This window comes from Chelonia mydas, chromosome 1 (assembly GCF_015237465.2).
Source record: "Chelonia mydas isolate rCheMyd1 chromosome 1, rCheMyd1.pri.v2, whole genome shotgun sequence".
In the NCBI taxonomy this organism is placed as follows: domain Eukaryota; kingdom Metazoa; phylum Chordata; order Testudines; family Cheloniidae; genus Chelonia; species Chelonia mydas.
The window spans coordinates 37,768,001-37,781,347 of record NC_057849.1 but is presented as its reverse complement, the minus strand read 5'-3'; the positions used below and the strand labels follow the sequence as shown (position 1 = coordinate 37,781,347).

Sequence of the window (13,347 nt, the reverse complement as noted above, 5' to 3'; positions counted from 1 at the left end):
TGCTAAACTTTCAAATATATAATTTGGACTAATCATATTTTTATTACTTGGTAAGAATTTCAAATATGTATTATCTTAGATAGGAAAGGAACATAAAAGGCATGTGATGCCCAGCTACACATCAAACTTACTTGAAACTTGAAATGTGACTTTTACAGACTAATCAACTTTCAAGCACGACTAGGTTCCAAAAATCAGATTAAATGCATTTTTCAAAATAACTGATCTTTTTCAATGTAAAGTTATAATAAAAGAGCAAGAAAACAATTTTCACTACTTTAAAACAATCTATGAATAAACTGGCCCCCAACCAATTTACATTTTTAATTTATTTATGTATTTAAACTTCAGCTGGGTACACAATGAAGTTATTTAACAATTAAAAAAATATTTTTCTAGCATGAAAAGTGCTCTTTATCATGCTACATGATTTTAAAGTTCTTTGCAGTGTTGTTGTAGCCATGTTGGTCCCAGGATGTGAGAGAGACAAGGTGAGTGAGATAATAGCTTTTATCCAATGATTATTGCCTCATCTACGTTGTCCCTCACGTTATTTTAAAGTCACACAGTCACAGCTTTGGCAATATATTTATGTTACATTTTGAGAATGAAAAATAATTGCTTGTGATAAAATTAGTTTAACAGATGGCACAGTGTCGGCTGTCGACCTTAACGCACAGCACAAAGAATTCAAATGTTAAAATATATGTTGGACTTTTTAGCCCATCCACATATTGATTCTATTTTCTACATATCAGCTCCAATGGTTGCCTCTTTAGCCCGCCTTTTATTTATGATTCCTTGCTTTGTAGGACCTGTGACATACCACAGGCACTAAACTTTTCAAGAAACATTCACTGACAAATCAATTCTGTCTATAAAGGGTGAACAAGAACTGCAGTATACAAAAATAAAAAGGGCTAAACTATGCCCATGTGGACAATTTATCATTTATGATCCTGCTGGTGAAAGGAACACTGTCATCTTGAACGTAGCTAATTAAAAAAAAAAATTAAAAGTTTTAATCATCATGTGACCCCCATCTCAATTTCTGTGGTCTTAAAATTAAGTTTCCCTGTTTTAAGCTTCTCTTTCATCTTGCTATGTAAAAAGAACCACACAAGGCCAAATGACCAAGGCCCCAATCCAGCAAAGACTCATCCATGGGCTTAATTTTAAGTACAAGTGCTCATGCTGAACTTGGTGGGCCAGATCATCAGCTCTTAATTCCAAGGGACCGATGCTGATTTATGCCAGCTGAGGATCTGGCCCATTGGATCTACTCTATTTGCAAGTTCATATATTTGCAGGACTGTGGATATCTGATTACATGGAATGGGGAGAAGTGCTGTCAGGTACACAAAGTAAAAGAAAACATAAAACAGAGAAAAATGCTCTCTTTAATGTCTCCTAAATTTTAACTACTGAAATACAACAGAAAATTGTTAAAACATATACTAAGTCTTGCTTAAACCAAGAAAACCATATATGAATCCAAGCTGAAATGTGTCCATAGCCTATTGACTTTTCCCGACAGTAAGTACGCAAAAAACAAAACAAAAACCAACCAACCATCCATCCATTCATCAGTGGTTATTAGGAGATCCCTGCGGTAACTAGACATTTAAGAGGAGCTTAAGAACAAGAGTTTCGTCACACTTAGCTGCTTCAGCTTGAAGCAATCAACCTCTAGCAGATGCAATTCATCCAGTATAGCTAGATGTCTGAGTTTCTACGAATTAAAGGCAGCTTGCTAATCATTTAAACAAAACTCCTCCAATATGTGCTAAGTGCCCCCACGATCAGGTCAAGAGGAGGAGACAGACCATTATTAGTATAAAATCACACCCCTATCCCCACCATGGGCTGACCAAAGCTATTGCGGAAGCTCAGCCTATGCCAGAGCAGGGGTGGGCAAACTTTTTGGTCTGAGGGCAACATCTGGGAATAGAAATTCTATGGCGGGCCATGAATGCTCACAAAATTGGGGTTGGGAAGCAGAGGGGGTGAGGGGTCTGGTTGGGGGTGCGGGCTCTGGGGTGGAGACAGAAATGAGGAGTTCAGGATGCTGGAGGGGGCTCCGGGCTCGGGGGTAAGGGCTCTGGGGTGGGGCTGGCTATGAGAGGTTTGGGGTGTAGGAGAGTGCTCTGGGCTGGGACCAAGGGGTTCAGAGGGCGGGACGGGGATCAGGGTTGGGTCAGGGGGTTGGGGCACAGGGAGAGGCTCAGGGGTGTAGGCTCCAGGTGGTGCTTACCTCAAGTTGCTCCCAGAAGCAGCAGCATATCCCTTCTCCAGCTCCTACACACAGGCACGGTCAGGCGGCTCCGCATGCTGCCCCGTCCGTAGGCACTGCCCCTGCAGCTCCCATTGGCTGCAGTTCCCGGCCAATGGAAACTGCGGGGGCGGCGCTTGGGGCGGGCGCAGTGTGCAGAGTGGAGCCCCCTGGCTGCCCCTATGCATAGGAACTAGAGGAGGGCCATGCCGCTGCTTCCGGGAGCTGCATATAGCGGTCCCTGACCCTGCTCCCTGGTTGGAGCACCGGAGTGGGGCAACCCCCAGACCCCGCTCCCCAGTGAAAGCTCGAGGACCGGATTAAAACATCTGGCAGGCCGTAGTTTGCCCACCCCTGTACTGGAGGAATTTATTTAAACGGTTAGTTATTTTTTGTGGTTCTCCTTTAACACTTTTTGCTAATTCTCAGAAGGCTAGATTGAGTCTCCACACTCAGCCCTGAGTAGGAGGTGGCATGTTGCTGCGTCAGGCCAGAGGGTAAAACCAGAAAGAAACTGATTCAGAATCACAATTCTTTTCCTGCTTCCTCCTTGCAATGGGAAGAAGTAATTTACTGCATCTCAGAAAAGGATGCAAGCTTTCTTTCCCTCCCACTGATGCCTGGCCAGTTCTCATGTTGGTGGGGAAGGGGGAAAGTCATGCTACTGGCTTGTTTGTAGTGATTCAGAGTCAAGATATGGGTAGCCCTAACCACTACCCCTCTTTTCTCTTCCTACCTTGAAGCCACATTAGGATTAGCAATAATCTAGCCTAGGTAATTTTAACTGATTGAGACTTGAAGGGCAAAAGGTACTTATACAACTGACAACTACAAGTTCCTGTTGAATCAAAGGGGGCAAAATAAACATTATCTTCCAGTCTAATGCATCAAGTGCTACTATCGTGATTTCAGGATGTATCAGAGCCTATAACAAAGGGCCTCCCCTGTTTACGAAAGAAACAGGGAGTGAAATCCTGACCCTGCTGAAGTCAATGGTAAAACCCACAATGAATTAAATGGGGCCAGGATTTCAGCCAGGATCTTTTGGCAATCCTACAGTATGTGCACTGAAGAAATGCAGTAAGCTAACATAACAGTCTGTGGGTCTCCACCACTTCCCATCCTGCACCATTATCTCTCAAAATAAAAAGTATATTTTAAAAATACTTCAGAGAACTATTTTCAATTTACTGTATTTTTTAACCCAGGGTTAATTCCAAAGCACATTTCTAGTCAGATTCAACTTAATTTGTATTGCTAAATATTCCAAAAGTTACTGAATCTCTCTGTTCATCACATGCTTCAACTTAAACACATTTATTAAATATATTCCTAATATACTTTATGACTTTAATGAGACTTTGTTTTCTTTTCAAATAAAACTTGCATTGTGGCAGCATAGAAATTTATTTCTGTGCTTCACGATGAACTCCAGGCAATTAGTTAAACATTTTTTTGTTTGAATATTCTCATTGAGATCCCTTTGACACTGACTCATAATCCTAAATCTAACATGGCTAAATAAATGAGGTTGCTTAGCTCTTAGGCTAAACTGCTAATTTGTGTTCAGCACCTGCTCAGCCAAAAAACTGTAAAAGTGAAAGTCTTGGGAGCATTAAATTTTCAGTATGTCCCTGTTGCAACATCTAAACAAAGCAGCATTCAAAAGTAGAAACATTTCCAAATGCATGTGAGAAATGACCTATGGAAAAACAAGAAATATATACAGCACCCCTGCTGTATTTCTTTTGATGAAAGCTGAGCTAAGGCATTTTACAGATACACACTAATGTCTTTGCATCTTTTTTTGCTTAAAGTTAGAAAACATACCCATTGCTGTCTTCAATATCCAGATCAGGCTCTTGGTCAGAGCCTCTGTGTTTATCAGGATCTGGAAGGGTGCTTGGGTCAAATTCCTCTTCACTTCCACTATAATCCAGAAAGGCCTCAGCTTCCTCTTCAACCTGAAGGAGAACGAAGAGTTACAGACTGAAACAGACAACTCCAGATTTTCGGTTCTCCCAGTACTAAAAGTGCTCTAAGGAAACACCACCACCTTCAAATTCATGTATCAAGATTACTGCCCTTGCAGTCAAGAACTGATTCCTTTCATTCCCCATCAGTGGTGTTCTCTCACTGCTAGTAAGGATCAATGTTGAACAAATCTGAAATTTAAAAATAAAACCAGAAAATTTATGTTGAAATGTGGCATTTTCAAGTAATTCTGTTTAAATCTTCCAAATCCAGAAAAAGGTTTTGGCAGCAACTTAAAAACATCCATCTGACAGCAGATTGTGACAAGAGTTTTAAAACTACTGAATGTATTTCTGAGAGAGTGTAAAAAGACATGGGGATGTGCACAGCTTAATCGGTTTTGTAGCGTGTGTTTTACAAAACGGACTGATTTAAAACTCAGTCAGGTTTCCCTGCAGGCATAAACCATGACATGCCAAAGAGTGAATGCAACTTACCTTTTTAAGGGCATTCTGATAGGCCACCGTGGATGATAAGTGTTCTCCACACTTACCCTCTCCTCTCCCTGCCCATCCTAAGCCCACATCCTCCCCTTGCACGTACTCAACACCTCTCAGAGTCCTCTGCAGAGTCTGGGAAAGTATGGCAGAGTCTGATGGGTTCCTGAGAAGTGCTGATTCCATGCAAGGGTCTTGGGGAATATACTCGGACCTACTGTCATCGTAAATTTTACTCGTCTATCTGCTCACAGGCATGGGGTGAGAAGGCAGACAGAAGGGAAGATGTGGCTCTACATGCACACAAATCAAACCAAACAGAGCTTGTGCACACCTCTAGGTAATGTTAAGCAATATGAATCCTGGATTCATTCATTCTTATACTGAAAAGAAAACATGAAATACAAATACAGATAAACAAAGACATTGCCATATTTTCTTTATGCACCTAAATAGCACTTGTATGACAAGAATTCCCACAATAATATTTTTTTAAATTGCCTTTGACTTTACAGTAATTTATCATAAAAATGTGCATGCTTAACATTTAATGATCCTTTTATTTCTATTTTCCTCCTTTCATCCATCTCCAATCACTGCGTTAGCTATGTGCGCCCCCTCACCAGAGCAAAAATCCCTTTGTGCTTTTCCCAGAGAAGTTTTCTTGAAGATCTTTGGATGCATGAAGACAGCAAGGAAATAGCAAGGAGAGGGTGAATTAGTCACCACTGCAGGAATCCCCTTACTGTTCCCCACAATGAAGCTCCCACAGTGTACTGAAAAGGTCATGGAGGGTGAGCAAAAGGAAAGGAAAAAGCGAGGTTTCCTATGAGAAGCAGCATGCTCAACATTAGTGCATTGTGTTCTAGAGTAGTTCAAAATACCAATAAGGGAAACTGTATGGTTGGAGTGTGGTGGATATAAACCACTAAAAGCAATGTGAGGCTCAGGCCGGGTTAACACTAAAAGTTAGGTTGACCCAGATACAGCACTCAGGGATGTGAAAAATCCACACCCTGGTGTGACACAATTAAGCTACCATCAGTGTAAGAGACTGCTATGTTGACGGAAGAATTACCTATGCCAGTGAAAGAACCCCTCCTATCGACGTAGGTAGTATCTACCCCGAAGCACTATAGAGGCGCAGATGCAGTGTTGCCACTATGCCACTGCAGTGTTTCAAGTGTAGATGAGCCCTCAGCAGCACTGCAAACTAACTAAGGAAAATAACCAGCTGAACAGCATATATGATCGCCATGAATCTCAGATGCTACTTCACAGAAAAATTACAAAAATGAAAACGTATGGAAGGTTTTTGGGAGTTAAACACTAGTTATCTCACAAAATTACTGTTCCTTAGCTCATCGGTTGCTACAATATTTTAGAGTGTTTCAGTCAGAGGCGGATTACCATTTTGTGGGTGTGATGCTCTGTATCTCGGAGAAACACCCAGCACCCCCATGTTCATCCTTGTAAAATGTTTGTGTGGTATCCAATGCAAAGCTTGTCATGTCGGGTGTCTTCAGAAGGCTCATGATACACTGAGCATTGTTGTTACAAATAATGTTATAGGTAAGGTTATAAGTTCACGTATGTAGTTATGAGGCTGAAAATTTATTCGCATGGCTTAAAATAAACCCAAGCAAAAACTCTCCAAGAGCAGAGAGGCAGTTCACACCTCATCAGGGCAGGTACGGGACAAACCAGCCCAGCCTCACAGGAACAAAGGACACTGGCATAGGCAGCAACAAAAGAGTCTGTTAGACTCTCGAGGGAGTCACCCCCATTCCTTTGGTCAGTTTGGAACTGCGATGAGGTAATGCTCACCTGACTCTGACTTGTTGTGCTTCGATGTATAATCACTTAAAATCTATCTTTATAGTTAATAAATCTGTTTATTCTACCTGAGGCCGTGTGTTTGGTTTGAAGTGTGGCAGACTCTCCTTGGGATAACAAGCCTGGTACATATCATTATCTTTGTTAAACTGACGAACTCATATAAGCTTGCAGCATCCAGCGGGCATAACTGGGCACTGCAAGCGGGAGGTTCCGAGGGTTGTGTCTGGGATTGGAGATATTGGCTCGTGTCATTCGGTTGCACGATCCAAGGAGCAGCTTACATGCCAGAGGCTGTGCGTGAACAGCCCAAGAGTGGGGGTTCGCAGAGCAGAGCAGGGTAAGGCTGGCTCCCAGAGTCAAGGATTGCAGTGACCTAGCAGATCACTGGTCCAGATAACACCAGAAGGTAATGTCACAGTGGGGCCCTTCCCCACCACTTCCACCCGCAGTCCCACACGCCCCCCTCTGCACTGCTGCCAGGGAAATGGGATTGGGGCACAGGGGCTTGCCCCACCCCGCCCTCCTGGCGCTCCTGCCGGGGACTGGGGTTGGCCCCCGTGCCCAGACCCTGTGCGCCGGCAGGAGGGCTGGCGGAGCTGGGCAAGCCCCCATACCCTGATCCCACTCCCTGGCAGGAGCACTGGGTGGGCAGAGCAGGTCAGGGTGCGCCCATTTTCCCCTTCAATTGGCCAGGGCCCCTGGGCACAGCCCAAGTTGGCCCAGTGGCTAATCCACCACTCCTTTCAGTGGAACATAAACTCAATAGTACTACAACAGAAAGATAGTTCGGAGGTTACCTTTTTGATCATGAGTTTCCATGTCTAAAAGGTATTCTAGATTACATTACAGTACATTTACATTTTCTTTTAAAAATATCCTTCTCATTCTATCTGTTCTTGGATACAACTGCTGGTCTCATATTCATTAAGAAAATTATACTTGAAATAAACAAACAGTAATCTTAGTTCATAGATTCCAACGCCAGAAAGACCAGTGTGATCCACTCACTCGTCTGACCTCCTGTATAACACAGGTGGTCAGTTGTGGCATGGAATAAAAGGTTTTGTAATAAACACATATGTATGAGTATCACAGAACAGTGTGTTCTAAAGGTTTTATTGGCACTCATTTGTGATGACCTGTATAACTCACTCACTCAAGTGATATAGATATTCTAATTTTATGCAATAATACGTTGATATCACATCTTGCTATCATGAATTCTTTCATTATTTGTGTACACACACACACAAGAGCATGAGACATGCATAGTATGTAGATCTAAATTTGTGCTTTATGTCCTCATTACAGATTCATTTTCTGAATGAATTTCTGAATGACTGAAATTTGCAAAGAACTACTCAAGATAATATTCAAACTGGATGACAACTAAAGAAATAAATGACAAAAATGCCATATTTGTTTAATAGGAATTCATAAAGTAATATTTGGTATTAAGAGTATCATCTGTTGTATATTTATTAAAATATTAATAAATACTGGTATTATTATACATCTTCCACAGATTAATAATAAAAAGCTAATTATTTTCACTCCTGTTTCATAAGTTGCACTCATATAGTCGGGAGGCAGAAACTATGTGACTGAATTTTCTCATAATCCACTGTGAGTAACAAATACTGAGTAGTTGAAGCAAACAAGGCAAGCAACCTATAGAATGAACATGTGTCAAAATAAATACAGCAAATATGTACAAGTATTCAGCAAACACTTACAAATAAAAAGATACAGTCATATATAGGAGTGGTTCCTTCTAAACTAATCAGAAAATGGATTAACTTCAGAACAGATACATATTTTGACCAGCTCTAATTTAAAAAGAACAAGGTAACTTCCAAGGTTCCATTAGCACAAATGAGAATAAAGTTTTATCACAGGAAGAAGGGAAAGTTAGAGATCTAGACTATTGAGGGAGATAGGACCTAATAGAACCTGTGTTGCTAAACTCATTCTGCCAAGGGGGAATAAATTATCACGTTTAACTCTGGCCCTTGGACTGGGTCTACTAATTTAGATAAAAAAGCAAGCCACCCTCAACCACAGAGAACTTCCACTGATGTCAGTGAGAATTATTTGCACAAAGACTTAAAGACAGAATATGCCCCTGGCTCTGCAAACACTTACGCACAGGAGTAGTCCTCTTAGAGCAAACCTAGTCATCACAGGCACCTTTGCTGAATCAGGCCCTATAAATTTAGGTCTGATCTTGTAAAGCATTTAAGCATGTTTACGCATGTGAATAGTTCCCTTAAGTCACTAACACTTTCTACCCCTTGTTCATTTGGCCATTCGCAAATACAGCTGCACAATTTCCATTGCAATGATTTACATATAGGCATAAATTAGTTGCAGGATTGAAAACTTAAGTTATTTGAAAATCTTACCCCTAACAATGTCATCATTAAACTTCAGAATTAATGTGCCTCAGATGAATGGTATAGGTCACATCTTCTAGAGATGTTGAGGTATGCTAAGACAGAATGATATCAGCTCACTTTAAGAAAGTATATTTGTAACCATGTGGACTAGTAACTACATTATTTTTGTAATCAAAAGCCTGTGCCCTTGAGAATACAAACGTGTGATGGGGTTAGATAGACACCGCAAGCAGGCTAGCATCCACATCCAGGTCAGGAGGTTGATAGCCCTGTTCCAGAAGATACATAGAGGGTGAAAATCTATTAAAGAAATGATGTTCATTGAATGGTACTTCACCACCGTATCTGACAAATAAGTTCAAAGTCACATGTTTGCTTGAATAAGGGCAACCTTTGTCCTCTGTTATATACTAGCTAAAGCATTTTTAACAAAAGTGAAATAAAAAGGGAGGGCAGAAAACATACCATGAAAATGTGTACACACATAGAAAATGTTTTATGAATTAACTTCAGTTCTCATCTGATTACATTAAATTATCTTGACTTGCAATTTGTATGTACAAACACTTAAGCCCTTTACGGATTCCTGGAAGGGGAATTATTTCAGTACTGTCAATTCTGCCTATTGTAATTTATATAATGGTTCAGTTTTTCTGTTTGACTAAGGAAACTGAATACAAAAGTATTGTTTTGTTTAAGAGTTCTTGGTCTGAGTTTGGTAACAGTTATTCTCATGAAATATTGATGTGACTATATTAAAACACTAAATACGTCTTGAGATCTGTCACCTTTTGCATTCATTAATGATGTACTTGGCCTCTGGTAGTAACTGATGAGGAATGTTTGTGATTTTAATACTAACTATAAATTAAATATATATAAATTATAAATACTGATAGTAGATTATCTGATGCAAGTGTCTAATTTTATGCAAACACCTTAAATATGCTTAAACATGCAGTTGAATGTCATCAGCATACTGTCGGCAAAGCAGCCCATGTTGTCTCATTATCTTTCTGAGAGGTCTCATGTAGATATTGAAGAGAATTATTTCAGCATTTCCATATTTATCGCAGCACTCTGTACCATATCTTTGTGTCAAGCCTGGTTATTGCACTGCCGATGTAACACAATTACCTATACTCCCATATACCCTTTTACCATGTAACAATGACAAATGAATTTATGTTGGCAACTACTCCTGTCATGGGCATATTTCAGAACTACAGAACATACAGAAGTTGTAAGAAGTACCATGTTTCAGTGTCTACTTTTCAGAATTAATAGGTTGCTCCCTCTCAAATATATCTCAGTAGCAAATATACCTTTTATATCTACAGATTATATCTCCAGGAAGCACTTAAGTTACCTTGTTAGTTCTATAATGTTTGAGTCAATAGAAGAAAGAATAAATGTGGGCATAGTGTGTGTGAGAGTGAGAGAGAGAGAGAGAGAGAGAGAGACGGGGCACGCATGCTCCACACTGGGGTTGTGAGGGTAACTTCTCACTGTGGGCTGAGGAAGCCACGCCCCCACGACCCTACTGGGCAGGCTCAAAGTGCAACAACAGTATAAAAGGGAGCAACCTGGCTCCCTCTGGGTGGACCGTGGTAGGGGAAGGAGGTGTGCCGCTGGCTCCTGCTGAAGGGCCGCAAGCACTTCACGATGCGGAGGCCAGCCAGCTGACAGCAACCCTCGACCCCCAGGTGCTTGATGCGACTGAGGGAGAAGGAACCGGGGGAACTAGGAAGCCACGAGATGCAGAGAAGCGGGTAGGAAGTAACCCAGGGAGTCTTTGCAGGGAATTGGTTGGACAACCGGAGGCTAGCTCAGTGTGTTTCAGCCAGATCCCCGCCGAGCTGGTGGCAGGCAACCCCGCCACTGACAGGACCCTGGGTTGGGACCCGGTGGAGAGGGAGGACCCGGGTCCCCCTGCGCTGGCTGCCGCCCACCCTGAGGTGGCGGCTCATCCTGACAGTGACTGACTCTGGTCGCTAGGCCACCCAGCCCTGAGCCTTCGGGCAGCAATTGACTCTGGCCACTAGGCCGCACAGCCCCAGCTGAGCTTGCACAGGCGCAACCGCGGGCCCGACCCGCAACAGTGTGTGTATACAGATTATGTATATATAATTTTTGACATAGTAAACTCCATTTGTAGCAGGCTTTCATGTACAAACACCTCGCAGAACAAATCAATAGAATCACACAAGTGCTATATACTTGCGTTTTATAAGAGCCTGAACAATCAGGGCAGCTTGGTTTGAAACAATTAGTTTAATACAGTCTACAGTTTTTCAAAGATTCTCGTGCAACAGTTTATCTCCCCCCAACAAGAATTTGAAAAAGGAGAGAATTACAGGGTGGTCTGGTTACTGGAGACAGGATGGTTTAAACTTTTAATGTCCCTAGTTTTCTGGGTAGTGGTTGCATAGAATGAAACTGCTGAAGTTTAGTTATTATAGAGGTTTTGTGTGTGTGTTTGTAAGTTTTGTCGAGGGCACCTAGGGAGAATGGACAGAACTCAAAAGAAAAAAAAAATAGTGCACACATTTAGGGGGCGATCGATTTCCAAAAGTGCTCACAGCACTGGCCTAACTCTGCTCCCACTGAGGTCAATGGCAAATCTCCCATCGACTTCAGTGAAAGCAGAGTTAGACAGACAATGAAGACAGCTTTTGAAAAATCTCACCCATAGATTTCTCTCAATTGTATTTGCATTTACATTTGTCAATAACTATATTTTAATCAATCCTCAGCAATGAGATGGAGTCCAAACAATTCTAACCTGAAATCATTCTGATGCTAGGTTGTCTGGAGTTATATGTTGCTCATAACAACAAAGAACTAAGCCATAAAAGAAAAGCCTCGTTTACTGTATTTCATAAGAAATGGGTGTAGGGCAGCCAGGGATAGGTAAACATATGGACAAGGAAGAATCTCTCCTCTCCCCCTGAATATCTAAAAGGCTATTAAAAAAAACAGTAAAAAAAAACAAAAAAATTTTTTATTTGTATTCTCCATATATTCCTTAAAATGTGTCTTTCTAGTCCTCTGCCCCTCTCTCTTTTCACTTTCAGGTTCACAGCAGTCACAGCTGTCAGCCAACGTACAGAAAGTAATTCTCAAAAGTAGTCTCTGTGTTTCAACATTTCAACACATCAGTCTTCTTCAGGGAACTCAACATATGCTCACTGGGACATTCTAGATACAAAGAGCATTTTCTTTGCATAACTTTGTGGAACTTTTGAATGACTTTTTTACATTACGTGACAATTAAATTCTTAGAAAAAGATAAGGCAGGAGACTTCATTTTTTTTCTTGTTACAATACTCAAAGACATAAATATGGCTATATGCTGTAGAATGAGGGTGAAGAGGGACAGTAATTCTTGTTTATTAACTAGGTGAATTGTGAATAAACTGAACAACTGTCTTGTCAAGCTTGAACGAAATAAAAACATTGCAAATGTGAATTTCTCCAGAGTCCAAATGTAAGCGGGGGAATAGTCCCGCTATTGTGGGGAACTTTCCTGGCTTCTGCACTACGCCGGTGAAGTGGGGTTAGCGAAAGGATCTGAGTCCTCGCTCCCACTTCCTTTACCCAGGGGGCTCCCTGCCCTTGAGGACTCCCCTTCCACTCTCCTGTCTGGCAGAGTCCTCGTAACCCCAACAAGGCTGGGCCCAGGACTCCTGGGGAGCTCGACCCCCAACCCTGCTGTGGTCACCTAGGACAGGGGCTAGGGTGTCCCCACTCTGGGGTACTGTCTCTGCACAGGGCACTTCTCTGACCCAATGACCATTACATACAATTTAAAGCAAATGCAAGTTATTTAATCAACAATTAATTTTAAAAAGAATAAGGAAAAATGGGAAAGGTTAAAGGAAACACATCACCATGCTCTGTGGCAGGGAACATCACAGTGTCTCTAGAATGTCAGGGCAGTTCACAGTCTGTTCCTTGTAAGTCCCAGGCCTTCTTCTCCAGCCCTGGCTGTGCTGCAGGGATGCTGTGGGTTGGACACTCGCTCTGGTGGTGGCCACATGCTCTCAGGCTCTAGGTGGCAGGACCCTTCTTCCCAGTGTCGCCCCGCCCTGTCGGGGTTACGATCCAAGCCTGGCCTGCAGAGCCTCTTGGCTGAGGCGTCTCCCTGTGCTGGGCCCGCTGCCCAGGGTCCCCCTCAATCTCCCCAGCTGCTCACCACACCCAGCTCCGAACTGCTCCAGCTCCATTCTGCCTCAGCATGGCTGCTGCTCTGCCTCCAGCTCCCTGGGCTGGTTCTCTGGCCCCTCTGGCTCTGGTTGCTACAGCTCTGCTCCCAGGACAGGTCTGCTCTCTCTAGAGGCTGTGCCTCTGGCTTTAGGGCTGC

The 13,347-nt window shown here is 42.3% G+C and overlaps 1 protein-coding gene across 1 annotated transcript in view; it reads right to left on the bottom strand.

Annotated features, from left to right (window-relative positions):
- Positions 1-13,347, bottom strand: part of DDX10 (DEAD-box helicase 10) — a 321,863-nt gene that overhangs the window by 16,239 nt on the left and 292,277 nt on the right. The window contains exon 17 of the mRNA XM_037890408.2: positions 4,103-4,236. Coding sequence (XP_037746336.1) covers positions 4,103-4,236 — 134 coding nt within the window. The remainder of the gene's footprint in view (positions 1-4,102; positions 4,237-13,347) is intronic.